The sequence below is a fragment of the Cydia strobilella genome, chromosome 19, assembly GCF_947568885.1.
Source record: "Cydia strobilella chromosome 19, ilCydStro3.1, whole genome shotgun sequence".
Lineage (NCBI taxonomy): Eukaryota > Metazoa > Arthropoda > Insecta > Lepidoptera > Tortricidae > Cydia > Cydia strobilella.
Genome location: NC_086059.1, coordinates 4,050,906 through 4,076,631, shown reverse-complemented (window position 1 = coordinate 4,076,631; position 25,726 = coordinate 4,050,906). Strand labels below are relative to the sequence as shown.

The 25,726-nt window shown below is 37.7% G+C and overlaps 1 protein-coding gene across 2 annotated transcripts; it reads left to right on the top strand.

Moving 5' to 3' along the window:
- On the top strand, positions 1-25,726 carry LOC134749887 (fatty acid synthase-like). 2 transcript variants are annotated; one of them, XM_063684888.1, is made up of 40 exons: positions 1-34; positions 2,000-2,148; positions 2,351-2,543; positions 2,933-3,053; positions 3,132-3,335; positions 3,419-3,535; positions 3,628-3,806; positions 4,165-4,307; positions 4,406-4,609; positions 4,693-4,879; positions 5,065-5,227; positions 5,327-5,496; positions 5,577-5,728; positions 6,072-6,255; positions 6,412-6,560; positions 6,953-7,137; positions 7,225-7,344; positions 7,533-7,642; positions 7,924-8,114; positions 9,379-9,536; positions 9,804-10,061; positions 10,162-10,282; positions 10,397-10,642; positions 10,736-11,161; positions 11,298-11,447; positions 11,670-11,788; positions 12,298-12,448; positions 13,175-13,346; positions 14,283-14,395; positions 15,349-15,513; positions 17,584-17,759; positions 18,760-18,903; positions 19,126-19,344; positions 20,592-20,691; positions 20,921-21,053; positions 21,751-21,913; positions 22,397-22,544; positions 24,100-24,282; positions 24,492-24,594; positions 25,051-25,726. In XM_063684888.1, the coding sequence occupies exons 2-40, from the start codon at positions 2,005-2,007 to the stop codon at positions 25,641-25,643; spliced, it is 6,957 nt and encodes a 2,318-aa protein (XP_063540958.1). In that variant the 5' UTR covers positions 1-34; positions 2,000-2,004; the 3' UTR covers positions 25,644-25,726. The 2 variants fall into 2 exon arrangements, with proteins under 2 accessions (XP_063540958.1, XP_063540957.1); XM_063684887.1 differs by having other exon boundaries at positions 6,400-6,560.

The window sequence follows — 25,726 nt, the reverse complement described above, 5'->3', positions numbered from 1 at the left end:
ATCTTGTGTCAATAGGATACTGAAGTGAGTGGTGGTAAGTACGTAATTTAAAGCTGAAAATTATTTTATTTTTACATGTTCGGCGACCAATAGGTATATTTCTTTAATTCAAATGTAGAAAAAAGCGGCCAAGTGCGAGTCGGACTCGCGCACCGAGGGTTCCGTACATTACATAATTTTAACAATGTATTTTTCATGCGAAACGTGAGTAAATAGTAAATTGCGGTTTACGATTTATGACTTATTAAAAAAAACTACTTACCAGATCTCGTTCAAACCAATTTTCGGTGGAAGTTTGCATGTAAATCATATACTTTTTTCAGTTTTATCATTCTCTTATTTTAGAAGTTACAGGGGGGACACATTTTACCACTTTAGAAGAGTCTCTCGCGCAAACTATTCAGTTTAGAAAAAAAAAATAGAAACCTCAATATCATTTTTGAAGACCTATCCCTAGATACCCCACACGTATGGGTTTGATGAAAAAAAAAAATTTGAGTTTCAGTTCCAAGTATGGGGAGCCCCCAAAATTTATTGTTTTCTTTTTTGTGTGAAAATCTTAATGCGGTTCACAGAATCTACTTACCAAGTTTCAACAGTATAGTTCTTATAGTTTCAGAGAAAAGTGGCTGTGACATACGGACGGACAGACAGACAGACATGACGAATGTATAAGGGTTCCGTTGTTTGCCATTTGGCTACGGAACCCTAAAAATGTTGTGTTTTACTTGCAATTACAAAGTAAAGTAACTGATTTTCAACTAAATAATACACATTATTAATATACATTATTTAGTTGAAAATCAGTTACTATGGACGTGAGCCAGTTAAGAGGGGGCGGAAAGCCAAGAAATTAGAAGAGAACAAGACTTGCGACGGATGATGGTTTTATATCGTGCGGGGTTTACCGTTTTTCAGAGTAATTAAAGTATCAATTACTCTAAAAATATACTGCTCTATCAAATTTTCGCCAGTAAATTAGTTGGTTAGTTTAGTTTGGTAGGTACCTATAGCATTTAATGGGTCACCATCAAATTGACCTTATCGTAAAACGACCATTTAAGCTAGATGACATAAAATTTAAATACACAGTCAGCATATAGTCAATTCAGCTGCGACGACATGAAAGTAGAATACTCAGTCAGCAAAAAGACAGTTTAGCTGGATGGCTAAGAATTAGAATGAATAAGTAGCCAAACGTCTGAAAATATAAATAGTCCATATGATTAGAATATCTAATGAGCCGAAAATGAAATTAGTTAATTGACATAAACACAGAACGAGTTAATAGCAAAACGTCATAAATTAAAAACATAAATAAAATGCGTTTGTTAGTCGCGCATAAACTCGAGAACCGCTGGACCGATTTAGCTAATTTTGGCATTGAAATGTTTGTATTGGACCACATAAGGTTTAGACAGTGTAAAAATACGGAAAGATTGTAAGGAATATTAGCAATAAAAACATTACACAATCCAGACTTTTTGATTCTTGACTGTTTAGCGTTCATGTCTGTTTAGTAATTAAGACGTTCTAAGATACAAATGTGTTGCTACCGGACCATTTAGCATTCGTGTATATTAAGAAATAAAGACATTCGAAGATAAAGATGTTTTGCTCCTAGATCATTTTAAATTGTTACGTTCTAAGATCCAGACGTTTTGCCAAAGAGGCATTTAGCATTTATGTCTATGTAGTTACAAAGACATAACACAATCCAGACATTTCAGCTATATTGTCCTTTAGCGATAATGTAAATTTGATAGTGACCCCATTTTGCAAAGTGTTGTGATTCCCAATCAAGAAAATAATGACATTGCTTATTTGGTTGCTTAATTGTGAGGTATCAATTACCCTGAAAATATACTGCTGTTTCATATTTTTTCCAGTGACTACGTCGCTCGGCTATATGTATACTAAACTTATACTGCTATGCTCTATATTATAGTACTTAATATATAAGAGTAAATTGCTTTTAAAACTTAAAACATCTACACAGATATTATGGTGCCCTCTCCTCAAGAACAGCAGCCAGAGACCGCTGTGGGAACAACAATGGATAAGAACAGGGTCGTAATATCTGGTATTTCTGGCCTCTATCCACAATCGCATCATATCAAAGACCTAACAGACATATTATATAAAAAGGTAAACACTTAATTTATACTATATCTAAATAAATAAACTATAAACTAAATTAAAACTAAACTAAACAAAGACATAACTAAGGAACTTAGTAACAACGATAATTTAAGTTTTACAACGAATTCCTTTTGTTCATCTTTTGTTGTATCCAATAATTTCCAAGATAAGAGTAGGTGTCATATTTAAAAAAAAATCCATTCCGTAGGAGAATCCTGTTACGGCAGGAGAGCCCCGCTGGAAATTCGATCACCCTGAAGTGCCACCGTTTGTCGGGACTGTTCCTAAGATTGATTGTTTCGATGCCCAATTTTTCAAAGTCCATTATAGGCTCAGTTCAAGTATGGATCCAATGGGACGGAAGATTCTGGAACAAGCTTATCAAGCTATTTACGATTCAGGTCAGAGATTATTTATATTTAGTTGTTAAATAAGTTTTTTGTCGTTGTTAAATAAATTTTAACAACCCCAAACACAATTAGGTAGGTTGCATTGTTTTATTACAGAGTTCAAATGGCCACCTCCTGTCTCCATCGACAGATCAGCTCAATGGTACCACAATATTGCAATGTCACCCAACTCTCTCTCACTCCCTCCAGGGCCCGTATAGGGCTGGGGCTGTATATGCAAATTTTCAGCTTCATTGAATATCGGGAAGTGGGTCAAATTTAACTTGCAAGATTTGATTGCAGACGGACGGGTGAAACTAAATAAAAGCTTGTAAAAAGGTTATTATTAATGGTTGTGAGGTCATAAGTTTAGTGTTCATAGTTTTCTTTTTTATCGACAGGAGTAAGTCCAGAGCATCTTTCTGGGAAAAAAATCGGCGTGTTCATCGGATCTTGTTTTTCGGAAACTGAAAAAGCTGCTTTCTATGTTGCTTCCTCAAGAACTGGTTTTGGAATAGCTGGGTAATTGATTATAAATTCCGATACCGATAACTTAATTTAAAAAGCTAGATCTTAATAGGTTTTTAATGGTTTAAATAGGTGTAACAAATCCATGTTTGCCAATCGAGTGTCGTACTGGCTAAATGCAAAAGGACCATCCCAATCAATAGACGCTGCTTGCTGCAGTTCAACTGTAGCTCTCGAGCAGGCGTACTTGGCTATGACTCGAGGGGACTGTGAAGCAGCCATTGTCGGGGGATCCAATTTATGCCTACACCCACAAAGCTCTATGCATCATGGAAGGTATAATAATTATTCTCTTTTGAGTTTTCAATATATTGCTTTCATTATTATTAAAAATGTTAATCGCTTCGTTTAAATTTCAGGATAATAAGCCTCTGCAAAGATGGTAAAACGAAATCATATGATCAGAACGCGGATGGCTGCGCTAGATCTGAAGCTGTTAACGTATTGTTTTTACAAAAAGCTAAAGATGCCTTAAGGTAAATTGACTAGGTGATTTATACATATGTAACAGTAAAATATACCCGTTCTAAAGATTGATGGTATTATTTATTCACAATTTATATTTTAGAATATACGCCGATGTGGTACATGTTAAGAACAAATTTCTCGAGATCGTAGAAACTGATACAGGTCCTAAGTATGGCTTTTATCGAGACCCCGTCAGCATGTCAGGATTCCTTAAAGAATTCTATGAAGAAGCAAAAATATTGCCTAATGAAGTTGAATACATTGAAGGATTTGGATCAGGTAAGTAATTGTTTTCGTTCTTCTTCATGTGATACGTTTTTTAATTTACATAGCTTTGAAACTATGTATTTGTTAGGAAATCTCTCTTATTTTGTTCTGTATGAAGTCTCTGTAGTTTAAAATATTTAGGTCAGTACGGTTTCACTCACTATTGTTTTTAATCGCTTTTGGCGACATGTTCCGAACCGTACTGATCTAAATATTCTGAAATATGTCTCACGATAGTTTAATTTCAATCTCTGTAGTTTACTTTGAAAGTAGTGTCGATAAAATTTTAAAAAGTTGTATTTAGATTTAATTCAATAAGTAGTAGGTAATTGATACTTTTTCATAGCAAGCATGCATACATTACTTGCAGGTGATGCAGAAGCTGATAAGGTAGAATTGGAGGCTTTTGATGAAGTTTTCTGTAGGAATAGATCCGAACCACTAGTAGTTGGTAGCGTTATGTCTAACTTGGGTTACTGTGAAGCAGCTTCTGGCATAACTGCAATTACAAAGGTAAATACGCAAAAGATATTAGTAATCAAGTTAATCACCAACATTCGGCTTCGGGTTCTATTCGAATTTATCTAGTTATCATTTTCAATTTTAAATAGGTCCTACTTGGATATCATAAGGGTGAAATAGCTGGCAATCTTCACTGCACAACCCCTCGGAATGATGTAGAAGCAATACAAAAAGGACGTATGCGAATCTTAACTGATCACCAACATTTCAAACGCACTTATGTTGGCGTTAATGGGATGTCGGTGACTGGTATTAATTCCCATGTTCTTTTACATGGTCATTTTAAGCCAAAGGTATATTATTCACTTTATTATAACTTTAAACATTGAAGCTTCCAAGTTAAAGAATAATTTCTGTCATTAAACCGTGGTTTCAGGATCCAACACGTTATCAATGTAGCTTTCCTCGTTTAGTTACAATTTCTGCAAGACAGGATGTAGCTGTAAAAAGCATTATCGATGATTTGAAATCCCGGTCAATTGACCCTGAAGAACTAGCATTGTTACATAACATTCATTCTTCTAGGATAAGCGGTCATGTGGGCAGAGGATTTGTTATTCTAGGTAATTTGTTCTCGTTGTTAATCGACAAATTATCTTTGAGCAGTCGTAAAATTTGTCATGGCAGTGGCATTTTTTACTCCGGCAGGTTATTTATTTCATTTTACATTTCTTGTTCTGTATTAAATTTCAATATTATTTTGCCACTTTCTTTCTCCAATGACTGATGTTGACGAGTCATTCTGCAGGTACAGATAAAGACAATAAAACGGTGTGCTTGTGTGAAAAAGCTAGCTACTGTGATGCTAGCGACCGACCGCTGTGGTTTGTGTACAGCGGAATGGGCTCACAGTGGACTGGGATGGGCAAGGCACTCATGCGCATACCGATATTTAGCGATGCCATAGAACGGTAAAAATTTTATCATTTAAATATAGCCTTGTAAATAAAGAAAACCACTTATTTACAATGTGGAACATTTTTATGTTTACATTTAATGTTAATCCCCAGCTGCCGTAAAGTGTTGGAACCAAAAGGCGTTGACATTATCCATATCATTACCTCACCTGACAAATCCATCTACGACAACATACTGAACTCATTTGTCGGAATAGCTGCCATCCAAATAGGCTTGACTGATATCCTGCATGAATTGGGTTTGATTCCAAATAAAATAATTGGTACGTACAATGTAATTCATTGTTATTTCTCCTGCACATACGTTCGTGAGCCAAAATGTAAATATGTTGTCAAATTGCAGGTCACAGCGTGGGTGAGCTAGGATGCGCGTATGCAGACGGTTGTTTAACGGCTGAAGAAATGATCTTGTCGGCGTACTCTCGAGGTTTGGTTTCTGTGCAGACTCCATTCATTCACGGTTCTATGGCAGCCGTTGGCATTGGATTCGACAAAGTATGTATCCTTGCGGAACCCCTTTTTATCTACGAAGTTAACTAGTTTATAGATGAAACCTCGTATTTTTTTATCTGAGATTCCATAACTTGTGTTGGTTTTTCCGCAATTTAAGACAAAGTAGTAGACTTACTACCAAGATAAACCAAATTACTAAAAGCGGATTTCTAGCTGACCGACGAAAGATGACATCTTATATCAAATAAATAAAGAAATAAATACGCCAACATAGACCTTAAACTTCATTACGTTTTATTCCAAAAACCACATTCGAAATTGCCTTCGATGTTACAACTAACAATGTTATCCTATATAAAATAGCGACTTGTGCTAATATGGACAGGTGTCAAAGATGTGTCCACCGGAGATTGAAGTAGCTTGTCACAATGGTCCGGACTCTTGCACAATTTCGGGCCCGGCCGTGGCGATGAGCGAGTTTGTCGCTCAGTTGACTGCTAAGGGTATATTCGCTAAGGACGTCCCTTGCTCCAATATTGCGTACCATTCCCGGTATATTGCTGAAGCAGGTATTTGTCCCAATATATTTAGAGCCTGCCTCTATTGGTATTGCTTTAATACTCATACCTTTATTGATAATATAAATTACGGGTCTGGCTTAGATGACTAATATAAATTAACTAATAATAATTATAGTCAATCATCTCAAATAGTTATCATTGCAGGACCGGCCCTCCGTAAATATTTAACTGAAGTCATCAGCACTCCGAAACTCCGCAGCCCGCGTTGGGTTTCCACTTCAGTGCCTCAAGAAAGGTGGAACGAAGAAGCTGCGAAGTATTCTTCGGCCGAATACCACACTAATAACCTTCTGGTAAATATTAATTACAATAACATGATTTGTTTTAGTTAATTCGCGATTTTTTTAGTTTCATTCAGTACCCGTCGGTAACGAATAACGATTTATTCCTTAAGAAATTAGTTGATTGAATTTCATTTTTGTTCAATCAAGGATCTTTTAATAATGGGAATATTTGGACAAATCATTATATTATATATTTAATCGCAAGTGCCCAACTCTGGTGTATAGATACATGAAAATGAAAAAAATATATTATATACATGTAGGTATATAATATATCATGACCGATATGATGTCATTTATAAATATACCGGGTGTAGCCCGTAACAGGATCAATAAATTAAATCGTAAGTTGTGTTTCTCAAACTGACCATAATCCAATTTTTTTATTGCCATACTTTCAGAATCCAGTGCTATTTGAAGAGACGTCACGACTGATACCGCAAAACGCAGTATTGGTAGAGGTGGCACCTCACGGGCTTCTGCAAGCTATTCTCAAGCGGTCCCTGCCATCGTCTTGTGTTAATGTGCCTCTCACACGACGTGGTCACTCGGACAATGCACAAGTTCTCCTGGAAGCCATTGGCCAGTAAGAGAAAAAATAAAGATTAATGTTTACGACAAGTTTATTAAATCTTTTTAAATTTTATTTGTTATTGCGTTTTTTATTTTACAGGCTGTACATGGAAGGGTATTACCCAAATATTCGTGTACTATATCCCAAGATTGACTTTCCTGTGTCGACCGGCACCCCACATTTATCACATTTGGTAGAGTGGGCCCATAATGAAACATGGTAAGTAGCTTTTAAAAAATAGTTTTTTATTACACTGATTTAAACTTTCAATATTTATACTCATTATTATTCACAACGACGGACGGAAGGATTATTATTCGAAACGTCGGAGGTAAATTTAAAAGTTATGTTACGCAATTTTTTTATTACTTATTGATCTTAAAAAACGAAACGTCACTTTTTTATAGGTTTTTGCCATTATACGTCAGTGCCAGCAGAAGAGAAGCAGCAGCGTGCAATTTTGTTATTTCTCTCCATGACAGTGAAAATAACTATTTGCAAGGTCATGTCATACAAGGTACGAAGTGTTGATTATTAAACTTCGCGAATAGAAAAAACAGTCCTTACGATTTAAGCATCCATTTTATTTGGTTTTGGTTTCTCACAAAACCTAATAACTTCGTAATTTATTTTATATATTTTGTCGACCTAGATGTAGAGTCTGTACAAATGCACGTGTTTAGTTTTGTTTTCGATCCAGAGCTTGGATTATTTAGATCAACCTTTATAAATATTTCAGTACTTAAATAGAGCAAAATTTGACAAGTTACTGAGCAATCCTAATTTGCTATTCTTAAGGTAAAACGGTGTATCCGTTCGCGGGCGCTCTGGTAGCGGTATGGGACACACTGGCGATGTCCTTGGGCGTGGCTCGGAAGCAGTTATCAGTGCAGTTTCGCGACGTTCACTTGTTTGCCCAGCCGCTTATGCACGACTCACGGCAACTGCGCCTTAGCGTCTCGCTGAACAGAGGGACAGGATTGTTCGAGGCAAGTACTCAACAGGGGGTTGCCAGATGTAACCAAGTGTGACAAGGAGGGGGGGACAAATAACTAAAATAATCTAAAATATCAGATCAGTATGTAAAGTGATTACTACTGATTCAACTTTACGATGTCCACGCTCCGATCCGCTCAATCAAATTAATCTATGTTAGTGATAAAAATAAAATAAATACAAGCAAAAATATAAGCTAATTAAAATCGGAGTGGCGTGGCGACCGGCGGCGCGTGCAGCCGCACCCAGCGCGCGTACAAAGGCGAGTCCCAGCGCTGCGCCAGTACGTTTAGAATACTGTTTTGACTGTGGCGAAGACGGTTGACAAATGACGCACACCGTTTTCTAACTATTGCGTCGAAACTATCAGTGTGCGCCTCGGCAAACATAGTTGACAAGCTGCAGTAACCCGGCATCCCAAACAGCACTCTAAACACGTTATGTATTGCACGCACAGTGCGTTGTATGCCCGCTCCCGGGTCCCGGACCTTTGGGAGGCGTGCGTGGGGCCGAAGCCAACAGCGCAGAGGCCTTTTTAAGACAAATTAATCTAAAAGCAAGGGATACACGTGGCGGATACCATCCCCTAACGCACATTGTGATACATCCGGAGATGGTCCCCGCCAGGTGCAAAGACTTTTGTGTTGCGATGGGAACTAATAGACCGCGGGCCAGGAACAGATTTCCATGACCAATCGCCTCCCGGGCGTTCACGTTCACGAGGGTTCATCATACATAGCCGTTAACCGCTATACGATTTTTCGCCCGGGAGGCGATGACTGACGAAATTTGCGCATGGCTCGCGGTCTATAAGGTCATAGGCTATAGATTTGAATGTTGGATGGACCGGATAATGGGCTATAGGAGGAGACTAGTGGACACCTGCCGTGACAATCAGTCTCAAAATTGTCTCGCCATTTCATTTAGTGGGCCCTACAGGCCTACAATGGCCGCACGCACATCAGTGCAACAGTATGGCAACTTCGTAGCGGCTGTGAGGTTGTCGAGAAACGAGTCTGCGGTAACCAGATCCCGGTAATCCGTTCAGAAGGCCGGCGTTATGACATTTCACACTTCCAACCTGGAGCATAGGTCCCGCTCTTGCGACTCCACTCTGACCGGCCGGTTAAGGCAAGCACAGAGGCGAGGGCCAGATGAAAGGGCCCTCTGGAATAGGGGTCCACGGTGTCGCCACTCACCGTCAGCTCGCCACAAGCTGCCCCCGCGGGTTATTATTATTATAAAGTGTTTTTTCAGGTGACTGACGACAGTTCAAAAGTAGCTACTGGCTATGTTAATAGAGTATCAAGTAACATTTCTACAGGTTTCAAGCATCACGAAAAAACTACAGAAGTTTTAGAGTTAACCACTGACGATGTTTACAAGATATTGTTCCAAAGACACTATAGATATGCGTGAGTTTTATTCAATATTTTAGTGTGGTATTATTTTTAATTAGGTATCGCATAAGGACCAGGCCCCAGATGCGATGCGTTGCGTTGCGTTGCATCGCATGTCATAAAAAAGATATGTAAAACGACGCAGCGTGTACGCTGCGACGTCGCTTGCCACGAAACAACACGACGCAACGCAACGCACCAGTGGGTTTCCTCTCTAAGGCAACAATTTCAGAACGAATCAGAGTGTGCGATGACTTTGATATATTGCAATTTTTTGTACAGGGGCGAGTTTCGAAGCATCTGCAGTACGAACTCTACATTTGCCGAGGGATACCTACTGTGGAAAGGCAACTGGGTCACCCTCATAGATGGCATGCTGCAACTCAATGTTCTAAGGCAACCTCATGAGGGCATCTCTCAACCAGCCTACATAAGGAAGATTACCATTGACATCAAAAGACACTTGAATAAGAAAAACGTACAAATAAACGATTTAAACGTTATGAAAACGAACATTTGCGCAGTTCAAGACAGCACTAGGTAAAATTAAATTATAATTTATTTTGGTTTCTTAGGCAAAAATTATAAGTCGTCTAGAGTTAAGGGACCTGCGCCAAATGTATGTTTTTGTTGGTTTTAGTTGCGAGGGCATATTGCTGGAAGGTATACGATTCCGTGAAATTGTGCCTGCCGATGAAAAAAAACTGGCATTGAAAGCGTTGAACTTTGTGCCACGGTTTCAATCAGTGCGTGACTTAAAGGCAAGTTTAAAATAGGTACTTTACTTAGAATGGACTGTCAACGTGTCTAAAACAGAAGATGATAAACTTAATGCAATTGGATATAAAAAAATTTTTAAACACGTTATGTTACAGGTACAACATATTTTCCAAGTGTTTATACAGATTGTTAGCGAAAATATTGGCAAGGATATTATTAATGTTGTCGAAATTTACGATAAAAGAGGAGACGATTATGTATTTCAAGAAATAAATACTACTTTAAAAGATATTCCCGGGATTGCTGTAAACATGAGCCATATGCATAAGAGTGAAGTTTTAGACAATGTAGTAAAAGAAGCTGATTTGGTTTTAGTCAGTAATTTATCCAGGGATGACAATGTAAGTGCCGGACTCGTTTGCATGACCCTTGAATAAACTACTTAAAATTATACTTATAAGTCGCTTACACACGATTGTGCTTTTCTGTTTTAGTTATGCCAAACTGTTTATCGCCTGTTTCACCGCAATGGGTTTCTTATCAATGCTGAACACTTAGAGGAAACATCACGACCCTCGGCATTATACAGTGTTGTTTCGGAGCACAGTTCTAAGAAAACTCGACTAGAATTAGTAAAGTGGAGGCCAATAACATTGACTTCTGGAACTAGTACATTCACTGTCAGGACTACCTCGGATCTTGCACTATTACAAACTGCGAGAACGAACCTACCGCTGCGCCAGAGAATGATTGTGCTCACACCGTATCCTATGATATCGGGACTAAAAGATTTGGTAAAACAGTGGAGGAGCGAATCAGAACGCAACCAAATATTCCTGCTTACATTCAAAAATACATCCGAGAATCTACATATAGATACACTGCCGGAATTAGATTTAGCTTTTAATATAATTAATCACGTAAGTAATAGTTTATAACTAAATAACTAGTCGAGATATCTTATTTTATAGTTATACAAGACAGCTTAAAATCCTTTAATGATTGATGGTATAAATACTACTTATTTTTACGAAACTAATGATATTGCTATATCAGGATGAGTGGGGAGGAGAGTACTATGAGCCACTTCAGCAAAAAGTAGGCAGCAATTGTGGTATAGCCTTGAAGAGTGCAAAAATTGGTGACTTAGAATCTCTTCGCTGGATTGAAACGGCTGGATGCAAGGGTTTCGGCGTCCCGGTCAAGGTATATCACTTTAAATAATGCGTCTGCTCTGGGGGCCTAGCCAAGATGACAATCGTACATCGACAAACTCTAAACGAAAAGAAAAAATGTATCGGGATAAAAGATGGTACGAAAAGTCGCGTGATTATTTCCATACATTATTTAACTACCGTTTGGCGGCGTCTATTATCGATTGTCATCATGTCGTAAGAATATGTGAATTCAAATCCTGCATTTATTTAGGTACATTTTGCCGGACTCAATATTAATGATGCCAAGCGAGCTTACGGTGAGATACCATTTGAAGTAAACAATACGAGCGAGAGCTACTATGGAATGGATTTCAGTGGGATGACTGAAACGTAAATATTTTTAATTATACACCTAACTTTTCATTTTATAGATAATGACTTAACTTTATAGATAATTCTATGTTTTATATGGATGCTTGCCTAAAATTAAATCAATTTATTTCTTCGACCTAGCGTTTTCCCGGCCTAGCGGCAGGGTCCGCTTGACTTTTAACTGTAACATTATCGAATAATTGTGGTTTTCCATCAGAGCAGGGTCATAAAGCTCCATTTCCATGTGCTTCCTTACTAAAGACCCTTCTCTGATGGAAACGTTCCTTATGTACATGGAGCATAAGTACCCTTTTCTGATGGAAAGCCACAATTTTACTACATATAGCCCTGGGCACTGGAGGCCTAGGCCATTTTTTCCTTTGTATATGACATTTATTTCCATAAAACTGCATCGTCTAATAACTGGTTGTCCAACTCTTGCTATATTGTTGGCGCAGCTGGGACAGCAAAATATTTCTTTTAATTGGATATTTTCTAAAAGTGAGACATAAATATATACGTTGTAGCGGACAGCGTGTAATGGGCGTGGTGCGAGGGGGCGCAGTGAGTGACCGCGTGTTGGCGTATCCTGAACTTATGTGGCCGGTGCCAGACCATTGGAGCCTGGAGGACGCAGCCACCGTGCCACTGCCTTATGCGCACGCATTCTATTGCCTTGTAAGTTCAGTTAGCCATAACGTATTAATAACTTAGTTTTTTTTAATAAGCATAAACGTCTGCGAACGATGCTATTAAGCTAAGAATAAATTTAAAAGTGGAAAAATTACTGCCCTTTGTGAGACTTGAACTCACGGCCTCTGGATCTATACTCCAGCGCTCTGCCAACCAAGCCACCAAGACCTTATTCATAGAGCACTCAGTCAGTTGGCAGAGCGCTGGAGTATCGATCCAGAGGCCGTGAGCTCAAGTCTCACCCAAGGCAGTATTTTTCCACTTTTAAATTTATTCTAAGCTTAATAACTTAGATAATCAACTGCAAGTCTCTTATCCACTCAACAACGTATAGCAACGATTGATGCAAGACAAATAAATAATACCTTTACACGTCCCTCTGCTAGGCACAAGCATCCTCGCATGGCTCTCATGCCCGAGTTGGAATCGGCTAAATACTCCAAGCTGACCCGAGCGGCTTGAGGATCAACTTGCACCTTTGAATTTCATTGCGGATCTCTGCAAGTTTCCTTACGATGTTTTCTTTAATCGTAGTGGTAAATTCAAAAGATATCCAATATATACCGGTACAACATATAAGTCCCAAAAAACGCATTGAGCCCTCCGGGCTGAAAGTTGGACGCAGCACCATAATTTGTTGTTTTTATGGACCCGGCGAAACAAATTAAAAGTTAAAAATGCGAGATCATTTAGCATGTCACTTTTTTTCAGTTCATTAAAAGTAAGCTGAAACAAGGATCAAGTATCGTCGTCCATGGTGGCTCTGGTGCTTTGGGACAAGCCATCATATGTATCACATTACATATGAAATGCGAAGTTTTTGTCGCCGTCAGTGATATAAAAAAGAAACAGTATCTGCAGAAATTATATCCACAACTAAAAGGTACACTATAGATTCGGTCGTTTTAAGTACTTACTTGAAGAATGATGCTTCATCGTTTAAGATAAGGTGCAGGGGGACAATTTCGACTGCGGGAAATTTCGACTAATCGAAATATCTTCCATGTTTTACATTTTTATTTATTAATTAGAGTGCTATATATGTCCACATAGCGAAAAAGATTGTTGATAATATTACCACAGACGGTGTTAATAGACCGAATGCTTTCTGAGTTACGTAGCCATTTTGTTTTCGACGAAATTCGTTGTAGTGGTTTTTAATGGGTCTGTACAAGTTTTTCAAAGGTGAGTCCCATATTTATAGCCTATTCTATGTTTGTATGTCACTGAATCTGATGTAGTTTATGTTTTAATAGTAATTTGGCGATAGTTTAAATAACCCCGCTAAGATTGAGATGGCGGCTAATTTTAACTATTTGGTAGTTGAAATTGCCCTTTCATATTTTATATGAAATTGAAAAACACTAGTGATGACACTGTGATGTACACGATTTGAGATTGTTATCGATGCAAATACCTCACTTAAAAATACTGACCCTGTAAAGGCCTATATTTTTATTTTATTTATTATATTATGCATCAAAGGAGGTCGTCGATTTTCTTAACCCTTCTTTGCATGTTTTTTTTTGTGAAATAAATCCGGATAATGTTAGTTGACCTCTAGATTAAAGAAAAAATATTAATAAAATTATATAAGATAAGATAAACAAAATATATCTATTTTTCAATATGATAGAAATTTCCATCTAATCCAAACTAATCAACAGTATGAAGGCAATCAATTGCCAGTAAAAGTACTGTAAATTGCCGTTTTCGGTGGTCAAAGTTGCACTTTATAACTTATAACTTACTTATAACTTACCAGTCGAAATTGCCCCCTGTACCTTACACAAGATTCAGCTTTGATACCTAATTTCAGAGGATCATATTGGATGTTCCCGGGACAAAAATTTTTCGGACTTAGTGCTAAGCCACACTAAGGGAAGAGGATGCAGTGTCGTAATTACATGTGGACAGGGTGAAATTAAAACGGTAATATTGATGTACAGGGCAAAGTTGTTGTTTATGTTTAACCCCTCGTACTAATATTGATGCCCGAGTAACCAAAAAATCACGATTCACCACGAGGGTAGCAAGTGGTTCAAAAATAGGAATTTTGAGCGTTACGAGTTGTAAGGCACGAGGGTTGAACAAATTGCTACTTTGCTCCAAAATTTGCTTCAAAGGTCGAAATTATAAATTATTTTTAAAATTATTATATTGTCGTACCTACGCATCAACATACCTACCATGTTCACATTTTATACATATTCATATATATGCCATATATGTGCCAATTTAAAGTAGACCGTCACTATTATCATGTTGTAACAATTACTTGAGGTTGTGAGTTGTGATACCCAACTGGAGCACAATTACCCAGTGGGGAGCAAAGTAGGCACTAGGCACATTTTACAGTAAGTACCGAGTGAAAAACAACATTTTTCACCAATACGAGAAAAATGTACAGCTAATATTTTCCTCGTTTAAGATTATAAATTCAAATCACCAGGTATTGAAGAAATATTCGTCAAGATCAAGTATAAACAACATATTATATACAGGTCGATCAATCCAAATGGGTCAGTATGGAGAAGTCAGAAACTATGAGAGATAGCGAAATCTGTTCTTAGGAATCATGGCGTCGATTTTAGATCTAATATTAATGACATTTAAACTTTTTTTAAACTCATACATAACCGGGAATCGAATAGGGTCATCGCGTGTAGTATTTGTTTGTATAATTGATCCTGAAAGTATAAGGACCAAATTTTGCTATGAAATTTGATGTTTTTTTTTTTAATGCCATTATTATTAAATTTAAAATCTAAGCCATGGTTCCTAAGAACAGATATCGCTATCTCTCATAGTTACTGACTTCTCCCTACTGACTCATTTGGATTGATAACTCTGTATACTCACATTTTTTTTTATTACGTCACAAGGCTTTCCTAAAATGCTGCGCACCCGAAGGTATTACTTTAGACACCAGCCCACTTAAAAGTCAAGAAAACTACATGTTTAGAATGAGCTACATAGCGGGAGACCGATCGTATATGAGCATCGACTTCGCATCTATATTTGAATCTCCAAATAAAGACGAATGGAAGGTAAGTTTTCTTGAAAAATCATAATCGCTAATTCGCTGAAAAGTTAACAATAGCTATTTATGCAACAAGTGCGGAAAGTGTATGATTTGCGACGAGTGGAATTTTATTCACGAGCGAGCAAAGCGAGCGAGTTTATAAAGGAATACGAGTGGGAAATCATCTTTACGCACGTGTATCATACAATGTTTTATTATGCATTGTGCGAGTAAATAAAAAATCATATATCATGGCAAATAAGTTTAATTAACACACACACACACACACACACACAACATCTGTATTTTAGAATTAAGTATTCTTGCAAATAAAGAATCTTTATCTTTATCTTTATTATTAAAAGGAGTGTTTTAAATCGACACGAGTTGCGAATTACCTATTAGTACATATGGCCCTTTAAATTTTCGACATATGCACGAAAAGTGCTCTTTTCCGCACTAGTGCGAGAAAGTAGCACCATATGTACTGTAAAAAAAATTAAAACAGAAAGCACTAGTGCGGAAAAGTAGTATTTTCCGCATGATATGGCTCCGTAGGAAACGCACTTTTCGAGCACATGCATTGTAATAGTAGATTGTTAACCAAGGGATGAAAGGCACTCATTTCTGCCGAGGTATTTTGGTGCTCGAACGCAGTGAGAGCGCCAATAGTCCGAGGCAGAAATGATGCCTTTCACCCGAGTTAAACACTCTACTTTTCATTTCGAATACGAGGAAAGTAAAATGCATGTGTTTTTTTTAAAACATGACAAGTATACATTTTTATAGTATTTTTTTGAGGGTACTTTCAATTAACAATTCAGGCAAAAGTATCGTTATTTATGGAATGGAGAGTCAAATATTAGAATGGAAATTGTATAACAAATCCATTTAAACTCAAATTTCAATTGCGTATCGTAAAAAAATTAAAAAAATCGTACTTCGAACGTAAAATGCTCTAGTGCAGACACGTATCATTTTCTGCACACCTTTTAGAACAACAATGACCCTCTTTCAGAGCATGAGAAATGAAAAGTATTTTTTAATACAGTTGCTCAAAAAGTGCTACTTTTCGTGGCTGTTTATAAATATACGATACACAAATAATCGTAAATAATGATATTTAGGTAATAATAGTACAATGTTTTAATATTTACAATTGTTTCTGTCTTATAGAACATGCATTTGAAAAAAAAACTTTCATTGAAGTGGGTTTAATAAAAATCTATTCTAGTCGAATAAAAGCTAGAAAAACACCTCTTCATAATGTCAATGTCAATGATATCACATAATTAATAATATAAAAGTTTCGAATTCCATGCCTTACTTGTTGCTTTTCTTATTTTTTCGCAACTGTATTAAAAAACGTCGTTCGATACACGTGCGGAAATGTCATTCTTCACTTGTCCCGAGTCTTACCAAGATATCTCGGTACTCGTGAAGTAATGACATACTTTCCGCACTAGCATCGAAATGTACTATATTTTAGTTTAATTATACTTTGTTAACTTTTTAGGGTTCCGTACCCAAAGGGTAAATCCGGGACCCTATTACTAAGACTCCGCTGTCCGTCTGTCTGTCTGTCTGTCACCAGGCTGTATCTCATGAACCGTAATAGCTAGACAGTTGAATTTTTCAGATGATGTATTTCTGTTGCCGCTATAACAACAAATACTAAAAAGTACGGAACCCTCGGCGCGCGAGTCCGATTCGCACTGCCGGTTTTTTACGGTTTAATGTGAATCTTTCCTTATTGTAGGTACTTATTTGGAATCTCTTTCTTAACCACTCGCTCAAACATGTAAAAAAAAAATTGTCACAAAAAAAGTTTAATATCGTCAGATGCAACCCAAAACTCACTAATTGCAAAAATAAGTACAGGTATTATTAGTGATATTTATGTTACTAATGAGTTTTGCTTGTCACCTGACGATATATGATGAATTGATGGTTAACAATGGTTAACTTAAAAAAAATACAGGTAAATGATAACTGACTAAATTTAAACTCGATATCAAAATATTTAATGCACTCATATTACCAAAAGAAAATGACTGAAACTGAATTATAGTGACACGTGCGAATTAACTTACAGAAGCTACAAGTCATGGTAGCGAAAGGTATCCAAGATGGGTATGTACGCCCGCTATCACGCGTGTCCTTTATGCCAGAAGAGGCGACCCGTGCATTCCGTTTGCTAGCCGCTAGCGGTCATCGTGGAAGAATACTCCTACGCTTGCAGCCCGCACTTCCTCAACCGGAATGTCCCAGGTAGGGACAAGACTAAGTCCAAATTGTTAAATCTTAAGTAATAGTAAGGAGCCAGAGTAGCTACAGTATAATTTTTTTTCTTTTTCCTTCCAAATAATTTCCTTGTTTGTTTTAAGGGTTCCGTCGCCAAATGGCAAAAAACGGAACCCTTATGGATTAATGGATTCGTCATGTCTGTCTGTCTGTCCGTCCGCATGTCACAGCCACTTTTTTCCGAAACGACAAGAACTAAACGACAAGAAAAAAAAAACAATTAATTTTGGGGGTTCCCCATACTTAGAACTGAAACTCAAAAAATTTTTTTTCATTAAACCCATAAGTGTAGTAAACCCATACCTATATGGATAGGTCTTCAACAATGATATTGAGGTTTTTAATACCATCTTTTTCTAAACTGAATAGTTTGCGCGAGAGACACACGAAAGTGGTGAAATGTGCCTCCCCCCCCTGTAATTTCTAAAATAAGAGAATGATAAAACTAAAAAGATATATGATGCACATGCAAACTTCCACCGAAAATTGGTTTGAACGAGATCTAGTACGTAGTTTTTTTTAATACGTCATAAATCGTAAACCGCAATTTACCTTTCATTCAATCAACTCAAATATAAAAGTGGGGCTCCCATACAACAGACATGATTTTTTGCGTTTTTTCGCGTAATGGTACCGAACCCTTAGTGCGCGAGTCCGACTCGCACTTGACCGGTTTTTTCTTTGACGCTACATAGAACCCAGATAATGGGTTACAGAATACCGTATCGTATAAGTATAACAAGCTCTAAAATGATTCAAAGTAAGAAATAATTATGATTTAATTAATAATTATGTACAATTATGATGTTGATGTTGTTGTTGTTGAGCAGATGGGGAGAGCAATCTTAAATGACAGGGAATCTTCTTCTCCTTTCGTGTCGAGGTTCCCTTAAACAGTGAATGCTCAGAAAGCAAGGAATTATATGTGGAGGAACCTGATTATTTATAGTATTTTATTTGTTTACAGACTTTTCTGCTCATCTGACCATTGTCAAATGTTGATTAGCGATGAAGAAGGACTAGCGATTCAGCTAGGCGACAGGCTGATAAAAAGTGGTGCCAGAACTCTGCATTTGCACTTACCCGCCCCTCCATCAAGCCATTTACTGAAGTAAGAATCCGTATAATATGAAATAGATGTCATATATTAAAGAAAAAGCGACGAAGCCCTCCACTGGTGAAGGACGAATTCGACTTCGACCCGCGGTCTTCAGTCTTTAGCTAATGCGGCTAACGCCATGAACCCCTATGCCACTATATTTGATAAAAATAACTTGATCATATATTCGTAACATAATAAAATCTTACTAGAGTAAATCATCGTCATTTACAGGACTTGGGAGACTTTAGGCGTCAAAATACAAATATCAACAGAAGAACTTACAAGCAGTAAGGATATAATTAATTTGTTGAGTGAGAGTTGGCGCATTGGCCCAGTAGAAGGCATATTTGTGCTGATAACTAAGGCTCTCAACAAACAACAACAGAAAATGTATGAAACTTTGGTAGATAATTTGGATATAGCGGCTAGAAAAACTTGTCCAACAATGAAGTAAGTATTATGAAATGGATTGACTGTTGTGTTTTATCGACTATCGATAAATAATTGTCACTTAACACGACAGCGTTTAAGTAATGAAATTAGACTTTTGGATTAGCAAAATAATGGATAAAACACAAAATACACTTATTTTATTAAGTGATATATTTCTCGAAAAATATTCGAAACTGTGGGGACCATGCTATATTGCAAGATACTAAAAATATCATTAAGTCTATATAAACTGTGTCACTTGATCTTTTTGGGCATTGAGATTATGATTAGAATATTTCTTTTCTTTATCCATTTGCTTATCGTTTTTCTTTTAGGATTAACCATTTTTTATTTATTCGTAATAATGGCTTCTCTGCTACCAGGGCACTTTGCCAACGTCAAGTGTATTAGATATATATAACAGTAAGTTGTCGATATTCAGTCATCTGTCGAGGCCTTCACGGTGCACTGGAGGGTAGCTGGAGCAGCAGTACAAATAATAATGGCGGCCGAGACCATGAACCGCCGAATGATGTCCAAGGAATTAGTTATTCATATTTCCAGAAGATAATTCTTCATTAACTGCACCAATTGCGCTTGCCATTCACTGCATAATATCCTATCAAAATTATGAGAAAATCCTATAAAAAGAATGCAAAAAATAAATCAAAATGTCTGAAGCACGATCCGCCATGTTCCTTGGATCATTCGAAAGTCCATTTACTATTTTAGTAAAACGGCACCGAAATGACTTATGAAAATTCAAACGACATAAATGACATATGTAACGTTGACGTGATTTATTTTAATATGGAGATGCAATGTGGTCAAATGTTACAGAATAATGTAAAAAGGTGGTGATCGGTAATATGCGAAATGATTCGATAACATCGATAACTGGAATAATCGATGAAACACAATGGTCAATCCCTCTTGAAGTTTGATTTCTGCTATGAGTATTCCGCTCCTTAATAATTAGGCACGAATATGAATTCCCGAGGTAGTGCTCAAGCTGTAGGCAATTACGCACTGTTTAGATTTACTTAGAGTAAAATGATGTCTGCATACATATTTCAAAATATTTTTCTCACCACGCAAAGTGACCGAAATACGGGTTTGATCATTGTTTTCTAGCAGCATAGTATGTTTGTTGCTGCTGAACTGAAAAAAAAATCCAACAGCTGCAGTTTTGTCGGACTGTTGTAGTTAAGTGCTTGCACTTAATTATTTCGTGATTGTGTATCGCGCCCACTAATTAATTTCAGGTATTTTGCTGTTGTTGGCATCAACAACATTGTCGGCCAACGTGTATGTCTTTCAAGAGCGAGCCAACGATTGCCGGCAATGATGCTTCAAATACCACAGGTTAGGTGCATCAGCAACTATCGCGTTACACAAGGTGTGGCCTGTGACAACAACATCAGTAGGCCTAGCACATGATTGGCGCGACGGTATCTCGCGGCGAGATACCGTCTTTTTCTAACTATGTTAAAGCCTTCTTAGAATTTCAGTTCTTTCTGTCGTTATAGACCACACATTGTAATGCCTCTAGAAATGTATTGCTAGTTTGATAAAACTTATACTTTATCTGCAGGAATTGTCAGATTCACGGCAAATAACAAATGCCGTGGAACAAGGTCTATGTTCACAACAAAGTGATATATTCGCTCACACTCAAGTTACAACAAGCAATAAAACTCTCATAGACCAAATTGCAGCGATATCTGGTAAGTACTTACTTAAAAACAGAAGGACAATGAATTTGAATACTCAACGGAGTCGGTAGGGACCATGCCTACGACGAAAGAGATCCCGGGTTCAAATCCTGGTATGGGCATTTATTTGTGGGTTCATCACAGATATTAATTTGTTCCTGAGTCATGGATGCTTTCTATTAAAGTATTTATCTATATCTATCTATCATTTATATCGTCGTTTAGTACCCATAATTATTGAGGTTACTGTGGGGCTAGATCGATTTTCGTAAAAGTGTCCCATAATCATTATTTATTTATTTCATTCAGAAATCCGTTGATTGCATTTAAAAGGAATATACTTATCTCTATAAATAAAATAGAAAATTGCACAAAGATTTGTTTTCTACAACGACTCTATGTATAGATATTTGTTTTTGAAAAGCATCAAGTTCGGATCGGATCGATGAAAATCATTGAGCATTTTATTCAGTTTTAACCCCTGGCCTATCTTATCGTGGACAGTTTTCGCAACCTTCCTTATCCGATCTTAAATTTACCTAAGGTCATATGGGGTAAAAGCAACATAGTTTATTTTGCTAGGAGACAGAGAAACAGTACGATGATTTCCTACAGGTGATTTCCTTTAATTAATAAATAAATCAGTCATTCATTTTTGCCCCAGTGTTTCTCTTAACCCATCTCACTTTATATAAATATTGGTTTACAGGTATTCCCATTTCGATAGACACAGTCGGTGGCGATGGTAGTGTTGCAACATTGCAAGATTTAGGAATTTCGTCAGAAAAAGCACGAGCAGTATCTATCTTTTTAAGGGACACTTATTATGTTTGTATCGATGACGACAAAATACCTTATATTACTGTAGAAAAGTAAGTCAAGGGTTATGTTACTTATGTTAAAAAAATAGGTTTAAGTTTGAATTTATTTATATATCTAGGTAGGTACAGATTCTTCATTCTACCATAACATAACACGAACATAATAAAACAAGATTTTTGAAGCCCGCCGCCCAATACTACGTTTCTTCTAATTTATGACAAAGTAGAATATAACCAGATAATCAAGGTGAACCATAATAAATATGTTGTCTAAAATCAACACAAATAATTAATGGTACCTAGTACATATGTGATACTGATATCTATATTATCAGGCCCCTTTTTCACCACAGTGACAATTCGCCGAACATTGCAGATGTAACAACTAGCTATAGCTATAGCTAGGCACCGTCGTTACTTATCGACCTGGGAATGGACAGAAAATTGTCAGTGTCAGTTGTCAATTGTCATCGTGGTGAAATAGGCCCCAGGTCGTAAAATGTATTATGGCTTTAAGTATCTAACATTCGGCAGATTAAGAGACATCGAGGAAATGTCAAAGGAATGCGAATATCCACCCAAAGAAGGTCTAGGTGCTCTATTCACGTATGTCGATCCGGATGAACTACTGGCAACTGTTGAGTTGATGTCACCTCCCACGCATTCACACTCGAGTCAACTGGTAAGTTATAGGTACCTATATTAAGTTAATTTTACGATTTAATTGACTTAAATTCATAATTATAAATATTATAATTCATCTGCGCCATTTAGCCGCGAGCGATAGAAGTAGGTACCGGGCGCGCGGCTATCGTGTCTGTATACTCTCATACACTGTTAGTGCTTGAACATGGAGATCTAGCTAGGGACTCCGTGTCGCGCGACTGACTAAAATTAAGTGAGTTAAACCGTAACCGATACCATCATCATAATTCGTCTCTCTCTCTACTTCTATATGAAAATCGACACAGCCCGACTAATAAGAGGTCACTACAGCCTATAAACCATAGTAATCTCATTTGACATTACTAGACCACGTAATGCAATGAAGAAACCGTTACATTGACACTAGAAGTTTGATTAATAATTCAATAATCGACACCAACATAACAGTTTCTTACGATAGATCTTATGGTGTGCTTCTTTTGCGATCATCTAACAAACCCAACATTGTGGGGTCTAAAAAATAATACACTCGTATAGTTTGTCAACGATATTACTATTACCCATAAATTTTAATGACGACTTAAGAGGCCGGTGTCGATTTTAGTCGCAAATATGTAAAATTGATAGATTTAGTCCGTGAAATTTTACACCTTTTGTTACCTAATTGAAATAACAAGTACTGGTATCTATTAGCACGTCTTCTTATCTTACACCTTTTGTTACCTAATTGAAATAACAAGTACTGGTATCTATTAGCACGTCTTCTTATCTTACACCTTTTGTTACCTAATTGAAATAACAAGTACTGGTATCTATTAGCACGTCTTCTTATCTTACACCTTTTGTTACCTAATTGAAATAACAAGTACTGGTATCTATTAGCACGTCTTCTTATCTTACACCTTTTGTTACCTAATTGAAATAACAAGTACTGGTATCTATTAGCACGTCTTCTTATCTTACACCTTTTGTTACCTAATTGAAATAACAAGTACTGGTATCTATTAGCACGTCTTCTTATCTTACCTTTTATCTGATCAATTTTTTGAAAACAGACTCGCTAAATTAGTAATGTTTGCTTTTCTGATGGAAGTTTAGGTAAACGCGCGTAAAGCACTGATTTTGTCGCTCTTATTTGTAAATTTCGTAAAGTGGCAACTTTACGAAAACGTACGATTACGATTACGTAAATTTTTTTTTGTCATCGCCTCCCGCTTGATACTTTGTCAGATGATAGTTTAGATGCTATTGTTAATAAAACAAATCGTCAGCCGGTTGTATCGCAGTGGAAAGACCGTGTTACTCGTTTCGGTGGCTGCCATTCCTCAACCCACCAACGGAGCGGCAGCTGACGTTCACGAGGGTTCATCATACACAGCCGTTATATTGCCGCTATACGAGTTTTCGCCCGGAAGGCGATGACTGAGGAAATTTGCGCCTGGCCCGCGGTGTAATTAATAGGCACATTGAAAATGCGCTCCGGCGCGGGCCGACTCCAGCCCGCCGGTGGGATTTGGGAATCGTACATTAATTATCAGGCGATTCTAAATACAATTTTTTTTTACTCTCAGAGGGAGGACGAGCTGGATAACCAATCAACCTTGCCAGTCTTGTGCGTGATTCCTGGACTGGAGGGGCACCACCATCGCTACCGGCTGATGTGCGAGCGACTGAAGCTGCAAGCGTTCGTGCTACAGCCTGGTCTCGATAAACCTGGGGAGTCTAACGAAAAATTGGCAGCGAGATATGTGAAGGTACCATACAATAATACGTTTTATATTCAAGTGGCGACACTAATAGTCTATGCCGAACGAAAGCGAAGTCGTGATAAGGGAACCGATACATTCTATAAGACTCTTCTCTTCCCGCACAGTCACTTTACAAAAATGTCACTTTAGTAGTATAATTTACAAAATGTAATTATGTGGGAAACTACATATAAATTCTACTTATTTTTTTACAGATTATGTTGAAAAAGATTAACAAAAACAAGAGATTCTACCTCCTGGGCTACGAAATGGGAGTACTAACGGCACTAGAGATGGCAGCTATACTGGAAGATCAAGGTAAAGAAAGAAACAGGTTAATTACACATAAGATACGTATGAATTAATAACTTGAATCCCTGAATAAGTAGTAATGCTTAAATGATAAATAATATGCAGATATGGATGCGTTCCTTCTCTTCTTCTTTTTCTTTATATTTAAGAGCTTTGCTTTTTTCGGTAGAGCAATCTCCAACTCGTCCGGTCCTCTGTTAACTCCTTAACCTTCTGGCATTCCTTATAAAACATATTTGTCAGGTCAAAGATGACCAGGTGAGTAAGATTTACCGGAATGGAGCAATGGTCCTTAGCTTGAGACCCGCGCGTTTGGGTACTTCATCTCAAGATATCTCCAACCCAGAATATAAGCCTTATTATTCCAATAACTGCGGCGCTGCTACTGTATCCGCTTATAATCCGTTTACCCTTATTTAAAAGTAGTAACGGAATCATTTAGTTTTATTATTTTGATTGTAGGTATGACGGGTACGGTATTCTGCTTGGGCGGTGGTCCGGAGGACTTCTTAGCCGCGTTAGAGGAGCAGATCAATACGGCATGTGCTGGCGAGGACTCAGAGCAAGTGTTACAGAATGCAGTGGCGCGACATATGTGCGCGCTCATGGGTAGCGCCTCTACACAACTGGAGACTGCGCTACGCAATGCTAGCACTTGGCGAGAGAAGGTTGATGTAAGCGTCAGCGTCCTGCGCGGACGCGTTACGTATTCAGCTCAGTATGCGCAAGCGCTGATCGAGGCTGCGTACGCGCGAGTGACGCAGGCGCGTAACGCTAGAGCGCGCGTACAAGCAACGCCACGCGCGCTCCAATCCCGCGTAGTGTTGTTACGGTCGCCAACTGCAGTCTCCGCCTCCCCGCATCCACTCCAGCGCTACACGCGTCTCCCGCTCGCGATACACGACTTAAGCGCACCGCTGGCCCACGCCACTGATGATTTACGCGTAGCGGCCATCGTCAACCAATATCTAGACGACGAGGTTCTTCAGGAGTTTGAAAATAGAAATCTTTGTACATCATATCTACTGAATGCTGATGTCTTCATGACTGCCTAAATTTGTATAATGCAGTTTTCAATCTAAAATACACCAAGTTACAATGTGTTTTGGTTATGGATAAAGTATTAAAAGTGACAAAT